General features: G+C 43.9%; 1 protein-coding gene across 1 annotated transcript in view; it reads left to right on the top strand.

Annotated features, from left to right (window-relative positions):
- SEMA3C (semaphorin 3C) overlaps nt 1-20,493 on the top strand; it is a 256,081-nt gene that overhangs the window by 117,709 nt on the left and 117,879 nt on the right. Inside the window, exon 4 of the mRNA XM_075345216.1 lies at nt 7,597-7,659. Coding sequence (XP_075201331.1) covers nt 7,597-7,659 — 63 coding nt within the window. The remainder of the gene's footprint in view (nt 1-7,596; nt 7,660-20,493) is intronic.

Below are 20,493 nucleotides of genomic sequence, written 5' to 3'. Positions count from 1 at the left end.
AAAAATAAAAAAGCACACATACTTTGTGTTGCCGTGTCCCAAATAACCTGATCTATAAATCCATAATACGAGTTAATATCTTCAGTGAACATAAAAAAAAAAAACTTGGCAAAAATCTTTTCCATCAAACTGCCAGGAAAAAAAGTGGAATAAAAAGCAATAAAAAGGTCAAACAGAAATAAATATAGTATCACTTGTGGTCCATTTTGTACTGTTATGGCTCAAGGAACTCACCACAACTTTAAATAAATTACTTCAGGGGTGTAGTTTCCAAAATGGGGTCACTTGTTGGATACATCAGGGGCACCTTTGAAATTGTTCCAGAAAATGAAGTATTTCTCCCAGAAAATTACTGCAGTCACACATGGATTGTCATATACATTTTTATTTCCTTTGTGTATATTGGAAGAACACAAAAAAAAAAAAAACAGAGAAAAAGAGGCAAATTGAACATAATTTGAAACAGAACTCCAAAAATAGGCTGGGCAAAATTGTTGGCACCTTTACAAAACTGTGGATAAATAAACTTTTTTACAAGCATGTGATGGTCTTTCAAACTCACCTGTGGCAAGTAACAAATGTGGGCAATATGAAAATGAGACCTGAAACCAGATAAAAAGGGGAGAAGTTGACTCAATCTTTGAATTGTGTGCCACACTAAGCATGAAGAACAGAAACAGGAGAAGATAATTGTCTGATGACTTGAGATCCAAAGTTGTTGAAAAATATCAACAGTCTCAAGGATACTGCTCTATCTCCAAAGATCTTGATGTTCCTTTGTCCACGGTATGCAACATAACCAAGAAGTTCACAACCCCTGGCACTGTAGCTTATCTCCATGGACGGAAGGGAAAAATCGCTGAAAGCTTACAACACAGGATAGTACAGATGGTGGAAAACAGACCCCATTGAGTTCCAAAGAAATTCAAGCTGTCCTGCAGGCTGAGAGTGCAGCAGTGTAAGCGTGGGTTATCCATCGACATTTGAACGAAATTAAATGCTATGGCAGGACACCCAGGAGGACCCCATTGCTGACACAGATATAAAAAAGCCAGATTGCAATTTGCGAAAATGTACATGAGTAAGCCAAAATCCTTCTGGGAAAGCAACTTGTGAACAGACAAGAGCGAGATAGGTCTTTTTGGTGATTTGCACATCATTCTGTTTACTGAAAACGCAATGAGGTCTACAAACCAAACACAAAAATACCAAACAACTGCAGCACCTAAAGTCACTGACCGCCTGTGTAAACACACAAACTGGCGGTATTAGGACGCTCGTCCAGTACCAAGGGATCACTTGGTTTCACATACCATGCAGAAAACAAGAATGACAGCGTCCACTTGAGTGAAAAATCTTCCTTCTTTTTATTCCATCAGAGTGCAAAAAACAGTGCACCATTTCGACATAGAATGTCTTTGTCAAGCATCCTTCTGGGAAAGCAACTTGTGAACAGACAAGAGCGAGATAGGTCTTTTTGGTGATTTGGTGATTTGCACATCATTCTGTTTACTGAAAACGCAATGAGGCCTACAAACAAAACACAGTCCCTACAATTAAATATGGTGGAGTTTCAAAGATGTTTTGGGGTTGTTTTTCTCCCTCTGGCACTCGTTGCCTTGACTGTATGCAAGGCATCATGAAATTTGAAGATTACCAAAGGATTTTGGGTCGCAATGTAGTGCCCAGTGTCAGAAAGCTGGGTTGGCACCCTAGGTCATGGGTCTTCCAGCATGACAATGATTTCAAATATACCTCAAGTGGCACTGAGAAATGGATGGAATCAAAGCGCTGGAGAGTTGTGATGTGGCCAGCTCTAAATCCCATTGAACACATGTGGAGAAATCTCAAAATTGCTGTTGGGAGAAGGCATCCTTCAAATACGAGAGACCTGGAGCAGTTTACAAAAGAAAAGTGGTCCAGAATTCCCATTGAGAGGTGTAAGAAGTTTGTTGATAGTTATATAAAGTGATTATTTGTAGTTATTTATTAAAAGCGTACACAGACAAATATTAAGTTGAGGTTGCCAACAATTTTGTGCTACTCATTTTTTAAGTTTTGGGTATAATTATGTCCAATTTGCCCTTTTTTTTGCGTTCCAATACAAGCAAAAGATATAAACATGTGCATAACAAAACATTTGTCATTGAAATCATTTTGTGGGAGAAATACTTAATTTTCTGGAACAATTTTCAGGGTGCCAACACTTTCCGCCACAACTGTATATATTCATTTATAAAACACCTGCAAAAAAAGTTAGAGAACAAAACATCCCCAACACAAAAAAAAATCAGATTTTTTTAATTATTATATGACCTACATGTTACATGTGGTTGTGGTACTTAAAAAGAACCACAGATAATAGGTATCTACGTGACCATAATAACCTGGAAAATTAATTGAATGAGTTATTTGTTGTTCACCATAAAGAGTAAAAGATATGGTCCAAAAAAGAAGCAAATATATTTTTTTTTCTATATTTGTATTGCAAAAAATGCATATAAATTATATAGTATTTTATGAACCTCCCAAAATGGCACTAAAAATATTATAATTCGTCCCACATAAAATGCCTCACCGCTCTATTGATAAAAAAAATTGTTTACTGCAAAGTGGAGAAACAAAAATGAAAAAAAAAATATTAAATTAATCAGGGACGGCCTTTCAGGCCTGATCACTAAGGGGTTGACAGTTAATATAGCATTGTACGGTACCTCAGGAATATGCACAGCTACTTTTTTATTACATGTATAACCGAACACGTAGGGTTACATTTAATTGCGTTTTAGTAATAAAAGATATTTAAAAAAATAGGAGGATTGTTGAGCTTTGATATATCCTTTCAGTGAACAAAAGCCTCTTTCATTGTTGAGAAGTGCAATATTTCATGAGCGCTATCACCAGGTTTTAATAAGTGCCTCTCCCTTTTGAAGATTTATGAAGCATGAACCTTGCAATCCAGAATAATGCTCAGTGCTTGCAGTGATTCTGTGCATTATTACTTGGCTGATGGATTTAGGGGTATCAGAGATGTATAGGGGTTCTGCAGAATAGAGGAAGGCAGGTAAGTAATATAATTGTTTTGGTGCGCTCACAAGTCCAGTGACTTAAGGCCCCGTCACACACAGAGATAAATCTTTGGCAGATCTGTGGTTGCAGTGAAATCATGGACATATTGTTCCATTTGTACACAGCCACAAACCTGGCACTGATTGTCCACAATTTCACTGCAACCACAGATCTGCCAAAGATTTATCTCTGTGTGTAAAGTGGCCTTTAGAGTTTCCATATTGAAGGACTCATGGTAAACTTACACGAAAAAGCATAGTATTTCACAAGACGTATAACATCATTAGCAAACTTACTGTTTTAGGCTACAGTGACATATTTTATATTTAGCTAAATATGAGTTGGCTGAAGATATCAATATTTAGTGGGTTATTTAGTCTTATGTAAATGTAATTGTATAATGGAATTATGATGATTTCTAATAAGTGACTATCAATTCTACTCGATATTGGACATGTTAATAGTGATGAGCGAGCACTAACATGCTCAGGTGGTCAGTAGTCACATCAAGCAATTAAAAGGAATCTGTCAACAGGTTTTTGCTACTTCATTTGAGAGCAGCATGATATAGGCAAAGCGACAGTGAGGTGTCATTCACCGCAAGGGGCGTCAGACTCCTGTGCGCGTGACATTGTAGTTCTGCAGTGTCCTTCTGCTTAAACATAGCAAATAAACAACAGATTGGATCTTGACAAGACAGGCATCCTTGAATTCTTTATATTAACCCCTGTAGCATGCTGTCTTCAGCTCACATAACTGAAACTTGCTGACAGATTCCCTTAAACCCCTTCACGACCATGGACGGATATATCCGTTTGGAGCGTGTCCCGTTAAGCCCCGCCCCCTGCTGCGGGAAGGCGGCGGCGGTCGGCACACATAGCTGTTATCAACAGCTGACATGTGTGCCTGCTAGCCATGGGTGGAATCGCTTCCACCCGCGGCCATTAACTCATTAAATCTTGCTGCCAAAATCTGGCAGCAAGATCTAAATGCGCGCGGCCATGTTTTTTACTTACCGCCGCCCCCACCGGAAGTCACGTGCGTGATCACGTGACTATCGGTGGTTGCCATCGTAGCACAGGGTCATGTGATGACGCCTGTAGCTATGATGTTTCACTTTCGTTTTCCCTCGGCCGAGAGTAAAGGGAAAAAGAAAGTGACTGTTTCTGCTGTTTACAGCTGTATAGCTGGGTTCAGCAGATAGATAATAGCTATCGGATTGCTGATCGCTATAGCCCCCTAGGGGGACTAGTAAAATAAAAAAAAAGTAAAAAAAGAAGTTTAAAAAAAAACCAACAAACCTAAAAGTTCAAATCACCGCCCTTTCCCCCCATTGAAAATTAAAGGGTTAAAAAATAAATAAATATACACATTTGGTATCGCCGCGTTCAGAAATGCCCGATCTATCAAAATATAAAATCAATTAATCTGATTGGTTAACGGCGTAGTGGCAAAAAAATTCCAAACTCCAAAATTACGTTTTTTTGGTCGCCGCAAGTTTTACGCAAAATGCAATAACAAGCGATCAAAACATAGCATCTGCGCAAAAATGGTACCATTAGAAACGTCAGCTTGAGACGCAAAAAATAAGCTGTCAATGAGCCATAGATCCCAAAAAATAAGAACGCTACGTGTTTCGGAAAATGGCGCAAAACGTGCGCCACTTTTATTGGACAAACTTGTGAATTTTTTTTAACCCCTTAGATACAAGTAAACCTATACATGTTTGGTGTCTACAAACTTGCACCGACCTCAGGCATCATACCCACACATCAGTTTTACCATATAGTGAACACCGTGAATAAAACATCCCAAAAACTATTGTGCCATCACACTTTTTTTGCAATTTTTCCGCATTTGGAATTTTTTTGCTGTTTTCCAGTACACTATATGGTAAAACTTATGGTTTCATTTTAAAGTACAACTTGTCCCGCAAAAATCAAGCCCTAATATGGCAAGATTGATGGAAGAATAAAAAAGTTACGGCTCTCGGAAGAAGGGGAGCAAAAAACAAAAACGGAAAGTGCCCCGGGGCTGAAGGGGTTAATGCTCGGGTTTGCGAGACTCAAGCACTGTAGTATAATGGAAGTCGGGCATTTTTCCAGAAGATGTCCTGCAAAAATGTTTGCGTTCCCCATTGACTTCCATTATACTCTGTATACGAGTTGAGCCCAACTGAGCACTAACTGCTCGTTACGAGTACCAATCACCCGAGCATGGTAGTGCTCGCTCATCACTACACAGTAACCAATTGTGCACACAGGCACACTCTTAACACTAGAAGTCCTAGAGAGGGGTAATTTAACATTTCTACCTTTGGAACCCAAAGACGGGTCGAATGACCTGAAGGATTTTAGCTAACATCCTATAATCACCGTCTTTTTTTCTGTAATTAAGGCCATTACTGTCGCACCACAGGAGGTTGTTGTTTTCCATTGAGTTTAGCCATTTAGTTTCTAGTTAGTTCTATTAAGTGTGGACTAAGGGTTATTTGACCGTCTTTCGGGACTTCAGGGGGGAGGTCGAAATTTCTGGGACTTCTAGTGTTAACCTCTTAGAAACACAGAACCTTTTTGTTTTCCAGGAGATAAGCTGCTGTTTAGGAGCGGCTTTTTCTACTCTGTACTTTAAAAATACATAAACGTTGTCCAAGTCTAAAGGCCCAGTCACACTCAACGACTTACCAGTGATCCCAACAACGATACGACCAGATAAGGATCGCTGGTAAGTCGCTGGGAGGTCACTGGTGAGATGTCACACAGTCAGATCTTACCAACGACGCAGTAGCGATCAGCGACCTGTATAACGATCTCGTCAGGTGTTGGGACAGTGTTAGGAGGTCATTGGTAGGTGTCAAACACAACGATGCGTCCTGCCCAGCAGGACATCACCTTTGAAGAAAATGGTCTGGACCATTCGGCAACGACTAGCGATCTCACAGCAGGGGCCTGATCGCTGGTAGTTGTCACACATAACGAGATCCCTGGCGATATCGTTGCTGCGTCACAGAAACTGTGACTCAGCAATGATCTCGTTAGCGATCTTGTTGTGTGTGACGGGGCCTTTACATTCACATGTATATGTGGTAGGGGGTTGAAATAGAGAAGGAGCACTCTGCCATCAGCTATTGTATGTGCATAATTGGCATTAGCTATGCTCAGTTTTCCTGCATCTTATGCATCTTAGTACTATACAGTCTGAATGCTCCTCTACACAAAACCAAAGACAGTAAATTAATTATTAAAAGGTAGCAATTCATCTTTTTACCGTTCTCTCAGGCAATCATTTTGTTACAGAGTTCACTCCTCTACCATTCTCACCAGTGTCTGATGTCAGTTGTATATACAAATACACTCCCCTTATTAAAGGGTTTATCCACTACTTTTACATTGATAGCCTATCCTTAGGATAGGTCATCAATGTCTGATTGGCCGGGGTCCGACACCCCGAACCTCCACTAGCTGTTCTTGGTCCTGGTGGTGGCAGCAGGCAGATGGAAATGCTCAGTTGCGGCACTGCTCTATCTTCTGATTTTGGCAGAAGCCAGCTACTGCAAATCTGCTTCCCATTCTAATCAATAGGAGGTGGATGTGCAGTACCCAGCCTTGGCCACTATCAGAAGATGGAGCAGCGCCGGAGCTGAGCATTTTTCGCTTCCTGCTGCCACCACCAGGAGAATAGCTGATTAGTAGGGGTGCGGGGTGTCAAATCCCGGCCGATCAAACATCGATGACCTATCCCAAGGATAGGCCATCAATGTAAAAGTCATGATGATGTAGTTGCGCAGGCGCTAGATGATGGGCGGGTACAAGGATGACGCTGGTGAGGTCATACACAGCGCCGCCCATCATCTCGCGCAAGCGCAACTACATCACCAGCGCTTGCGCAAGGGAAACTTTATGCTCAACCTCGCGATAGGGGCACAGTGAAATGCGTCAGCACGAGACTCCAGCAGCATGGACGATGACGGGGGCGGCGTCATCCATGTAAATCATGACTGGGGGAGGCGAACAGCGGCAGGAGGGGGGACAGCAGCCGAATTAGAGCCCGCCGATCTGGCCAACCAAACTTATTTGCATAGGAAATGGTAAGATTTTATAAAGTTCTTTTAGGGGTCTGCAAGGTGGGCCAGCAACATGGTGCACCTTCCTAGAATGCAGCCCAGGAGCTACAGAAGGTGATATTTTTGGTTCAATAAGGAAAAAACTGGTGACAGGTTCCCTTTAAATGGACCTGTATATGATGATGAAAGCGAACCTATCATCAGGCTGTGCTACCCTATATAAGAGCGGCACGAAATGTTCATATGGAGACTCCATCATGCAGACCATAAATATATAGACATATTGATACTTATTACATTTTCTGTAAAAGGCAGAATAAGAATTTCATCATACTCCTTTTTATATGCTATTGCCAAAATATCATAAAATGTATACCAAATTTCGACAAGACGTCCATAGTACAAATGCAGCTCAGTCTTTCTATAATAATATTATATGTTCTTTCTTTTTCGTTTGCAATCAGGTTTTCTGGCCGGCTTCTACAAACAAAGTTGAAGAGTGCAAGATGGCTGGCAAAGATCCCACAGTAAGTCAGTGAGGAAAATACTTGTCCTGTGAGTCAGGTTGAGGCCGCTACAGCCAAGGGAAAATGAAATAAAGGGTGTAGTTTTTACTAGTTATCCCCTGTGGAGTGATAGCGTTTGAGCACTAATTTCCAAGGAACAACCTGTGGGTTATAATTTAGTGCTGTACACATAATTGAGGAATTAATATGTACGTTCATCAGACAAAACAGATGGCGTTCGTTAATTCCTGAATTAATTCTCATAAAATGTATGTTAATGCTTATGAATATTAATATATGTGCATGTTAGCACATTTTATCTTGCAGCTATTACATGTAAACCATGCTGTGTTAAAAAAAAAAAAAAAAAAATGAAAAAACAAAACAAAACACAAAGCTACTTCAAGAAATAGTTATAGAGGATCTTAAAATATTTTCCCTGGGTAGGTGTCCATGTTTGTATTAGCAGCTCAGGATATCTCCCTGTAGAGACAAGAGGCTTTTACATAAATAGGTCCGTAATAAACGACAAATCTTGTACCAAGAGCAAAAGCCATAAGTGCTGTCATGCAAAACAGATGGGAAGCACTTCAGATCCTCTTAATTGCCAGGCATTACTGAATTTCAGTTTAGCAAAAATGACCTGTTATCAGATTCATGCTGCCCGAACCATGTGCACCATGCATCGGATACATGTGTGATTGCAGTGAGGTATGTTTTACTCTGAAACGCTGCGGGGACGGCGTTGGACTTGCCAGCATCCATTACCCCTGACCCATCACACAGGTATGTAGGCATCCTTCTCCTTCACTGCAGTGTCTCAACATGCAAGATTGTACACAATCTGAATGTCCTAAATCAGTGCTGTTCTGCTGTAGCATCACACATCTTAGAATAATATGATTAACAGTTGATATTTTATCACTAAACTGTATGATTGAATCTTCAATATAACTATAATTGAGAAGATAAGTTGGCGCACACCAGATTAGTCAGTCCTGACACAAAGACCCTGGCCGGCTCTCCAAAGTATGTTTTCTCTAAAGCCCTGCAGCATTTCACCTTAAACGGGGGGAGATGAGCATTGTCAATTGACCACTTAGTATTTTTTTGCCTATTCTATTTGCTTTTCTATACGAATCTGATATATTCCCATTATGTCCTTGATAAAGACCGTTGTTGGTCAAAATGTTGGACCTTTTCTTGCCAGAGCAAAATAAAATTTCACTTATTGTATCTAGATATTTTCTTTATTGTCCATTTGTTGGTGAAGTCTCTATCTTCACTGTATGTGTGGAGATGTAGAGGGGAATCATAATGTGTGTCTGGAGCTGTTGAGTCATCATAATGTGTGTGGGGAGTTGTGGCTGTATTATACTGTGTGTGGGGAGCTGTGGATGCATTATACTGTCTGTCGGGAGCTGTGGATGCATTATACTGTGTGTGGGGAGCTGTGGCTGCGTTATACTGTCTGTCGGTAGCTGTGGATTCATCATACTGTGTATGGGGAACTGTGGATGCATCATACTGTGTGTGGGGAGGTGTAGATGCATCATACTGTGTGTGGGGAGCTGTGGATGCATCATAATGTGTGTGGGGAGCTGTGGATGCATCATACTATGTGTGGGGAGCTGTGGATGCATCATAATGTGTGTGGGGAGCTGTGGCTGTATTATACTGTCTGTCAAGAGCTGTGGATGCATCATAATGTGTATGGGGAGCTGTGGCTGCATCATAATGTGTGTCGGGAGCTGTGGATGCATCATACTGTGTGTCGGGAGCTGTGGATCCATCATACGGTGTATGGGGAGCTGTGGATGCATCATACTGTGTGTCGGAAGCTGTGGATGCATCATAATGTGTGGGGAGCTGTGGATGCATCATACTGTGTGTCGGGAGCTGTGGAGGCATTATACTGTGTATGGGGAGCTGTGGATGCATCATAATGTGTATGGGGAGCTGTGGATGCATCATACTGTGTGTCGGGAGCTGTGGATGCATCATACTGTGTGTCGGGAGCTGTGGAGTCATTATACTGTGTATGGGGAGCTGTGGATGCATCATAATGTGTATGGGGAGGGAGCTGTGGATGCATCATACTGTGTGTGGGGAGCTGTGGATGCATCATAATGTGTATGGGGAGCTGTGGATGCATCATACTGTGTGTGGGGAGCTGTGGATGCATCATAATGTGTATGGGGAGCTGTGGATGCATCATACTGTGTGTCGGAAGCTGTGGATGCATCATAATGTGTGGGGAGCTGTGGATGCATCATACTGTGTATGGGGAGCTGTGGATGCATCATACTGTGTGTCGGGAGCTGTGGATGCATCATAATGTGTATGGGGAGCTGTGGATGCATCATACTGTGTATGGGGAGCTGTGGATGCATCATACTGTGTATGGGGAGCTGTGGATGCATCATAATGTGTATGGGGAGCTGTGGATGCATCATACTGTGTATGGGGAGCTGTGGATGCATCATAATGTGTATGGGGAGCTGTGGATGCATCATACTATGTGTGGGGAGGAGCTGTGGATGCATCATACTGTGTGTGGGGAACTGTGGCTGCATTATACTGTCTGTCGGGAGCTGTGGATGCATCATAATGTGTGTGGGGAGCTGTGGCTGCATTATACTGTCTGTCGGGAGCTGTGGATGCATCATACTGTGTATGGGGAGCTGTGGATGCATCATACTGTGTGTCAGGAGATGTGGATGCATCATACTGTGTGTCGGGAGCTGTGGATGCATCATACTGTGTGTCAGGAGCTGTGGATGCATCATACTGTGTGTCGGGAGCTGTGGATGCATCATACTGTGTGTCGGGAGCTGTGGATGCATCATACTGTGTGTCGGGAGCTGTGGATGCATCATACTGTGTGTCGGGAGCTGTGGATGCATCATAATGTGTTTGGGGGAGCTGTGGAGGCCCCATGCTGTGTGTCGGGAGCTGTGGATGCATCATACTGTGTGTCGGGAGCTGTGGATGCATCATACTGTGTGTCGGGAGCTGTGGATGCATCATACTGTGTGTCGGGAGCTGTGGCTGCATTATACTGTGTGTCGGGAGCTGTGGATGTATCATAATGTGTTTGGGGGAGCTGTGGATGTATCATAATGTGTTTGGGGGAGCTGTGGATGCATCATACTGTGTGTCGGGAGCTGTGGATGCATCATAATGTGTTTGGGGGAGCTGTGGAGGCATTATACTGTGTTTTGGGAGCTGTGGATGCATCATACTGTGTATCGGGAGCTGTGGAGGCATTATACTGTGTGTCGGGAGCTGTGGATGCATCATACTGTATGTCGGGAGCTGTGGATGCATCATACTGTGTGTCGGGAGCTATGGAGGCCCCATACTGTGTATGCTGCTACAGGCAAGAATATATACTACAATAAGCCTTATCATAAAATGTATTAGCAGTACCAGCTAGTCAACAGCTTCACCTAGTTATAGGAGTTATCTGGTCTTTTGATATACCGTAAGTCTGACATCACCATATATGACTGCACACTTCCAAATCCTTACAATGTGTGCACCACATGCAGTAATGATTCTCGTGTTGCTGGTGAGAGCGGGCCGTCACATGACTGCAAGTATGTGATTGGCATACAGTGTCAAAGAGATGTGCTCAGCCTCCCTCAATAGAAATGAAGCTGTGTGAGGCCGAGCACGTCTAGTCGGAATATTTCTGCTCAACTTACTTAGCTTTCATAATATGCAATGTACATCAAACATTTATTAAAACATTTTTTTTTCTGTTGGCTTGTATGAAATCCAATACAAAAATTCTGTATGGCCCTATATGAGATTGGAGGCTAATAGAGGTAGAGGAAATACCCCATTATGGATCCAAGCAAAGCAGGGCTCAAGTTCAATGTTCTTGCAGTGCCTCCACCAGAGAAATAAAGCATTGCAGTTTTCATTTAAATCTATGGGAAAACCATGTAACAGAACAGGTCGAGAAGCATGGTAAATCTGTTCTCCTCTAGCTAATATATCAGGATCCTGAACAGCAGTACCCCCTTTTATATACTCAGATATCGCTGCCATAGTCTACAGTGCATGACCACAGCTACTACCCAGTGACAGCCATCATGGCTGCTGATACAGCACCTCCGCCAGTGTCAGGTTGGGTGAGCTGTTAGTAAATGCTCCGTCTGTATTTGCTTCTAGTCAGGGCTGTGTAGGAGGCTATACTTGTATTTAGTGGTAGCAGTAACCACTTGTATTTATAACCTCCTGCTAATTTTCAGGTCAAGGAGGCAGTTGTTACCACTAAATAAAAGAAATTCCTGTCAATTCGGCAGTCCTGGTGGTAAATCTCAGAAACACCTAATGAAAATTAATTTATTATCCTTTAACTCTGTTGGCAATAGTTGTGATGCTGGGCAAGGAAAGACCCAGATCTGTAAATGTTTTTACATAGTATGCTAGACATTAAGGGGTTCATACATGAAATGCATCAGACGTGATATATCACATTTAAGGGGAACCTGTCATCTCAAGAAACTCTACTTACAGAAGTTTCCATACACTATCTAAAAACACACCTTTGCATGTTTTTCTCACTATCTGACATGAAATCAGAATAAACCTTTCCCGTTTTAGGTCAATTAGGAACCAAAATAATTTAAATTTGCCAAATGCCAGAATAATGAGAGAGAATGTTTTAAGGCATTTTTATTACTTTCTGCAAAGTCAAAAGTTTACATATAGTTCATTATAGTATTTGGTATTATTGCCCTAAAACATTTAAACTACTTGCAGATGTTGTCCTTGGTAACATTTGAACCCAGGACCCCCGAGCTGCAAGACTGCAATGCTAACCATTGAGCCCCTGTTGCTCAAGACTGCATGGGAGTAAATGCAGAAGGTTCACCACAAGGTATAAAGAATAAAGGGGGCTTTACACAGAGCGTACCCATCCCCGTCGTTTGTGCGTCACAGGCAAATCGCTGCCCGTGGCACACAATATCGTTAGGAGCCGTCACACGGACTTACCTGCCTAGCGCCGTCGCTGTGGCCGGCGAACCGCCCCCTTAGAAGTGGGTTACAGCGGCGTTACAGCGGCGTCACTAAGCGGCCACCCAATAGAAGCAGAGGGTCGCTGTGACCGCCGAACAATCCCTCCCTCAAGGGGGAGGTGCATTCGGCGTCATAGCGACGTCACTGTGGTGTCACTAAGCGGCCGGCCAATAGAAGCGGAGGGGCGGAGATGAGCGGCTGTAACATCCCGCCCACCTCCTTCCTTCCTTCATTGCCGGTGGACGCAGGTAAGCTGTAGTTCATTGTTTCCGAGGTGTCACACATAGCGATGTGTGCTGCCTCAGGAACGACGAACAACCTGCGTCCTCAACAATCAACGATTTTTTGAAAATGAACGATGTGTCAACGATGGACGATTTGGTGAGTATTTTCCATCATTAACGGCCGCTCATTGGTGTCACACGCAACGACGGCAATATTTCGTTAGATACGTCGTTGCGTGTAACGGGGTCTTTAGCCTTAAAAGTAGAAAGGTCAGATTAGACTTTGCCTAATTACTTCTAAAGAAGCCAGCTCAGTTCTGGAAAAGCATTCTTTGGACACATGAAACTAAGATCAACCTGTACCAGAAAGAAGGTAAGAAGAAAGTATTGAGAAAGCTTGGAATATCTCATGATCAAAGCACACCACATCCTTTGTAAAACATGGTGGAGGCAGTTTGATGGCATGGGCATACATGCCTTCCAATGGCAATGGGTCATTAATGTTTATTGATGATGTGACTGAAGACAGAAGCAGGTGGATGACTTTTGAAGTGTACAAGGCGAGATTTTCTGCTCAGATTCAACCACATGCAGCAAGGCTGATTGGACGGTGATTCATAGTACAGATGGACAATGACCCAAAACATACTGCAAAAACAACACAGGAGTTTTCTTTAAGTCAAAGAAGTGGAATATTCTGAAATAACTGACTCAATCACCAGATCTCAACCCCATCGAGCATGTATTTCACATGCTTAAGACAAAACTTAAAGGAGTTATCCGACATACACTCCAAAACAAATTGTAAGCTAATCTGTGCTGTATTGTCATATAAATCACCCCTACATTGTTATTTTCTGTTTTCTAACTTTTGTTTCTCTTGAATTCACACTTTATTCCCTGCAGCTCTTGTTTACATTTAGCTCCAACAAACATGACAATTTCCTGTATTCTTGGTTGACAAACCTCAGTCAGAGCTGTCACCGCCCAGCCTCAGTGTACAGGAACGCCCCCTGCCCGGCCTCAGTGTACAGGAACGCCCCCTGCCCGGCCTCAGTGTACAGGAACGCCCCCTGCCCGGCCTCAGTGTACAGGAACGCCCCCTGCCCTCCCTCTGCACATTCAATGGCTGTCAGTATTCTGCCCAGCACCTGACCTCTCAGCATGTGACAGAGCAGAGATCCAGCTTCTCTCATCTGTGACACAGCAATCAGCTCACATCCACAATGGTAACAGAAAGAGATGTTCCTCACCCCTTATAGATAAATGAATACTGTGTAAGGCTGACTATATATAGCACCCAATGTGAGTCTATAGTAGATATATACGCCATGTATGTATGGTACATGTGTGTGTGTGTGCGTGGTTTGTGTCATATAGTTATGTGTATACATATACATTATATATATATATATATATATATATATATATATACACACACATAGATTCTCCAGGCTTATCCCTCTATGTGTCACTATATGAATTGACACATTGGGCTCAGAATGTGGAGTGTGCAGCTTGCATACGAGTGGTCACATGACCATTCATTCTGACTGTCGACAACTGTGTCTGCTGCATGTGATGTGAGGATTCACATATCTACACTGTGTAGCAGCAAGCAAGATATAGTGCGATAATAATAATAATAATCATCATCTACAATAAAATATAGTTACTGCAGATTTTTGTGAAAAATCTCGACCACTATTTTTTCCTTGGGCTACATGGTATTTTGGTCATGCTGTCATACATCACAGCATGCCTATGTCACTACTAGCATGATGCAGGTCTGTGAGGTGGCTTTCATTTCCGCACTGGTAATAGCCACCCGTCCCTCACAGCATAACTCTTTCAATGGCATCAACATTGTTTCTGTCTGTCTCGTTCACCGTCTGTCTCGTTCACCGTCTGTCTCGTTCACCGTCTGTCTCGTTCACCGTCTGTCTCGTTCACCGTCTGTCTCGTTCACCGTCTGTCTCGTTCACCGTCTGTCTCGTTCACCGTCTGTCTCGTTCATCGTCTGTCTCGTTCACCGTCTGTCTCGTTCACCGTCTGTCTCTGTCTGTCTCTAGCTTTCCGTCTCTTTTCTTTCCCTGTCTGTCTCTCTCTATCCGTCTCCCCACTGACATCTTATTACCTCTTATACTAACACTGTCCTTTGATACTATAGTAACCAATCACAGCTGAGATTAATAAACTGTAGTTCCAGGCTCCATTCACTTTAATGGAGTCATGTTTTTTGGAGAGTGACTGTAAAGCGCAGGGTTAAATTTTCATGTGAAACCGTAGTCTACTACGTTCCCTGGGTCACATGGGTCATCTGTGCAAAAAAACGTTATTGTAAATGAGAGCTTATTCCTTTAGCGGACATACACACACACACGGTGGATGCAGCGGTGGCCGCGGGTAACCTCAGTGACAGCTCAGCTGATCGCGATACTCACCTCATTTGCTGTGTGGAGCTGACAGGAGCGGCGGCTGAGTAGCGCGATCAGCTGGACTGTCACTGAGGTTACCCGCGGCCACCGCTGCATCCAGGTAACCTCAGTGACAGCTCAGCCGATCGCGCGGCTGTCTTCATTAGCTGCGTGGAGGTGACCGGAGCGGCTGTGTATTATGCAGCTCCTGTCACCTGCATGCAGCAGAGCTGGATGCGACGCTGGAGGAACGTGGATTACGCCGGACAAGGAGGGCTTTGTTGTGGGTAATAAATTGGTAATGAGGGAATTTGTTAGTGTTTTTTATTTCTAATAAAGGATTTTTCGGGTGTGTGTGTTTTTTAACTGTAATTTACAGATTAATCATGGAAGGAATCTCGGGGAGACGCCTGACATGATTAATCTAGGACTTATTGGCAGCTATGGGCTGCCAATAAGTCCTTATTACCCCGATTTGCCAATGCAACAGGGCAAATCGGGAAGAGCCGGGTACAGTCCCAGAACTGTCGCATCTAATGTATGCGGCAATTCTGAGCGGCGCTGGCTGATATTGTTAGGCTGGGGGGCTCCCCATAACGTGGGGCTACCCATCCTGAGAATACCAGCCTTCACCCTTATGGCTTTATCTGGCTGGTATTAAAATAGGGGGGACCTCACGCCGGATTTTTTAATTATTTATTTATTTATTTTACTGCACAGTATAGACACGCCCACCGGCTGCTGTGATTGGGTGCAGTGAGACACCTGTCACTCAGCGTGGGGGCGTGTCTCACTGCAACCAATCATAGGCGCCTGTGGGCGGGGAAAAGCTGGGAATACGAGATTGTTTAATGAGTGGCCGGCTTTTTCAAAAAAGGAAAAGCCGCTGGAGCAGTGTGAATGCCGTGCAGAGCCGGGGATCGTTGAGTATGAGAGAGGGGGGGAAACTTCAGTCACTCGGGGGATTAGCGGTCACCGGTGAATCCTTCACAGGTGACCGCTAATCATGACGCTACACAGACAGAGCCGCGTGGTTGCTGTAAAGTCCCCTTTACACACTGAGACTTTGCTGCACAGCGGGAAACAAAAGGAACAAAGAATGGTCCTGAACGATTTCTAGCGATCACAACTTCACAGCAGAGGCCAGGTCGCTGATGTGTTTCACACACTGCAATGTCGCTGGGGAGGTCGCTGTAACGTCACAAAACCGGTGACGTTACAGCGATGTCGTTTGCGATGTTGCAGTGTGTAAAGCCACCTTTAGTGCCTTTCATGTGGCACTAAGGGGTGCTTAGCCTTGTATTTAGCCAATAAATAAAGAATTAATAAAAAAAAAAAAACGACGTGAGGTCCCCCTTATCTTTTGTAGCCAGCTAGGGTAAAGCAGACGGCTGCAGCCTGCAGACCACAGCTGGCAGCTTCACCTTGGCTGGTAATCCAAAACAGAGGGCACCCCACGCTGTTATTTAAAATTAAATAAATAATTAAAAACAAAAAACGTGGGGTCCCCCCCAAATTGGATCACCAGCCAAGGTAAAGCGGACAGCTGTGGTCTGTTATTCTCAGACTAGGGAGGTCCACCGTTATTGGACACTCCCCAGCCTAAAAATAGCAGGCTACAGCTGCCCCAGAAGTGGCGTATCCATTGGACGTGCCAATCCTGGCGCTTTGCCCCAGCTCATCCCGCGCCCTGGTGCGTTGGCAAACGGGGTAATATATGGGGTTGATGCCAGATGTGTAATGTCACCTGGCATCAAGCCCTGGGGTTGGTGAGGTCAGGCGTCTATCAGATACCCGACATCACCAACCCAGTCAGTAAGAAATAAAAAATAGACAACCAAAAAATTTTTATTTGAAAAAACACTCCCCACATTCCCTCTTTCAACAATTTATTGACAAGAACAATCAAATCCGGGTCCGGCGTAATCCAATAAGGGTGTCGCACGGCGATCCATACCATAGTCAATGAGACTCCCAGTCAATGAAGAACAAAATGTTCCCCATTGGCTGGGAGAGCCGTGCAGTGACCTGAGCTAACATCAATAGGTCAGCCCAGGTCACTGCAGGGGATGCCGAGCGCTGCCGTCAGGAGGTTAGATGAGTTCATTACCTGCAGTAACGATCTCATGCTCTCCTGACGTCAGCGCTGTCACTGACTTCTATGCCCGCCGCGTTCTATGCAGTATCGCGAGAGCCCGTGACGTCACTGCTAGTGACAGTCTCGGGCCGCCCGCGAGACGGGCAGAGAAGGCAGTGACCGCGGTGACGTCAGGAGGCAGGAGATCGTTACTGCAGGTAATTATGTCATCTAATCTAACCTGCAGCTACATGTGCAGAGAGCAGGGAGCCGCGCACACTGGGCGCTGGCTCCCTGCTCTCCTAGCTACAGTACACATCGGGTTAATTAACCCGATGTGTACTGCAGCTACATGTGCACAGAGCAGGAGCCGGCGCTGGCAGCGAGAGCGGCGGAGGCTGGTAACTAAGGTAAATATCGGGTAACCACCTTGGTTACCCGATGTTTACCTTGGTTACAGCTTTCCGCAGCTGCCAGTGCCGGCTCCTGCTGGCTTCATTTCGTCGCTCTCTCGCTGTCACACACAGCGATCTGTGCGTCACAGCGGGAGAGCGTCAGTGTCCCGCTCCCTGCCAGCCCCGCGGCGTGAGAAGCTGCAGATACTGCGGGCAGACACTGACATTGCAGTGCGGGCAGCTGCGGGGCTGGCAGGGAGCGGGACACAGACTGCACGGGCAGTGAAGCAGCGCTCGTCATCCCCGTGGATGCACGCACTGCAGGCTGAGAATGAGAGGCAGCTTATACTGCAGAGGGGGGCAAACACTGACAGGGGGGGCGGGGGTGGGTGAAATGGGGGGGGGAACAGTTCCCAGGGCGTCAGGCAGTCCACATAATAAAGCGCTGGGGACACAGCGCTGGCAGTGTATCGGACAACAAGTGTTCCTTGCCTTATTGAACTGGACACTGACTCGGCTGCAATTCAGGGCGCACGTAGCTGGGCACAGGAGGCGGAGGAGGGAGACTACGGCGTGTGTGGGAGGTTGTGGGTGGAGTACGGGGTGCGGGGAATGTGTGGGAGGGGGCAGGGAACGGGGGCGTTTACTCCAAACACTGTACAGCCCAGCAGGGAGGCGACATGCTGTCCCAGATTTGCATGTCAACATGGCCCTGCCCTGTAGACGTGCAAAGGCCGGAAGCAGCAAAATCGCGGCAGGAGGGGTCACATGACCGCTCTGAGCCGGGGGAGAGGGGCTGACAGCGGGGCAGGTAAGTGGTCTCTATCTACTTACCTGCCCCAATGTAGCCCAATAGTGTAATAATGAAAAAAAGTCAAAAGAAGCCAGATAACCCCTTTAAGGCAGCAACATCCATAAACAAGCAACAACTAAAGTCATCTGCAGTAATGGTCTGGCAAATCATCACAAAGGAGGAAACCCAGCATTTGGTTATGTCCATGGCTTCCAGAGTTCAGGCACTCACTGACTGCAAAAGATTCTCTATAAAGTATTAAAAATGAACTTTTTGTTTTGGTAAAGTCAATTTGTCCAATTTCATTTGAGTCCCTGAAATGAGGAGGCTTTGTAGAAAAATGGCTGCAATTCTTAAACATTTTACAGGATATTTTTGTTCACCCTCTAATTAAACCTGAAAATTGACACTTCAATTGCAACTCAGTTGTTCCATTTTAAGTATTAGTGGTATGCAGTGCCCAAATCATGAAGATTCAATGTCTGCCCAAATACTTCTTGACCACTGTATCTGTAGGTAAGTAACGTTTCTGGAGGTGACAGGTTGCTTTTAAAAAAGGTTCATGAAAATGTCTCAAACTTTGTGATGAACAATATACAAAATATAATCAGTTTTGATATTTAATGAAAAAATTGGACAACAAAATGTAAGGTTTTAACAATCTCCACACTAAAAGTTTAATAATTATCTGTAAATAGCATATTTTCTCTTTAGAAGCCCCCTATAATGTCAAGCACTGTGTCAGTCACTCCATTTCTGAAAATATCTGAGCTGTGATCTGCAGGTGTAGCAATCTTTCTTCTGACAGTGTACTTACTACTTAATAAACATGTTATCTTAGTACTTCTAGAATTCAGAATATTCAAGTTGCCTCTGTAAATCGGATTGCATTCAGCCATGCGTTCAGTGTAAAAAATTGGACTGCACTCTGATGACATCAGAGTTCGGTCCAATTTTCATGGACTGACAAAATGGAGAAGATAGAGAAATTATTTTTCGGATCTTCTCCACATCCGAGAAAATCGGATCACAGTCTGATAAAACTCTGATCATAATCTGAGTAGTATAATTGATCCAATTTTCTTGCATGAAAAACCTCAATTATCTGCCCTTAGTTTTATGGTGATAAGACATTTCCTTTTACTGGAATACAACAGTAACCAGCATAAACTATTAAGCCTTCTGTTCCTACAAAGAACAGTTTGCGGTGTTAGTAATAGCAGATGGCTTACCTCATATTACTGTAATGTCTGATGTAAGTCATAGCTGTTTAACTTCAGGGGAGAAATGTAAACGTGCTGCCATTACTAATACCTGCCTGATATAACACTGGAAGTCCCCAGCAATTCCAGATGGCTTTATTTCCTTGTTCTACAGTACCTGTTGCCTACTGCATTGATCAGACCAAATAATGAGGTTTTTGCCAAAATAGTCAGTGTTCAAATGTCATAGAGAAATTAGAAAATTCATAAGACCTCACTTTGGTCTCTGGATAGGGGACAAATTCACCCCCCACATTGAACAAAAGGGATAAACTAATTATAAGGAGGAGGAAAGAGAGCCTGCAATTTAACACTCGACTCCACGTGACCTCTATACAGCTGACCCCCTCCTTTGAGATTCAGGTAATTAAATAGATAGCAAATGTGAACCTAGCCTCAGCTTCAATGCACAAAAATATGGAGAAAGGCAGATTTTCGATCGTCAGAAATAAGAGCAGCAGTTGAGCAGGAAACTAGCAGATAAATTCAAATCCTTTATTTCCTCTTATAAAAATTAAATTATGAAGTGAAGTTTTATGAATTGCGTCAATGTAATAGATAAGAAAATCTTAGTTTTGGAAATATTATGAAATGGCAATCGCAAGGCATGGTTTTGCATCGCTGGGCGAAGGCCGGAGTCCCACGGAATGGAT

Source organism: Anomaloglossus baeobatrachus, chromosome 4 (assembly GCF_048569485.1).
Source record: "Anomaloglossus baeobatrachus isolate aAnoBae1 chromosome 4, aAnoBae1.hap1, whole genome shotgun sequence".
Lineage (NCBI taxonomy): Eukaryota > Metazoa > Chordata > Amphibia > Anura > Aromobatidae > Anomaloglossus > Anomaloglossus baeobatrachus.
This window is presented reverse-complemented; position numbering and strand designations above follow the sequence as displayed.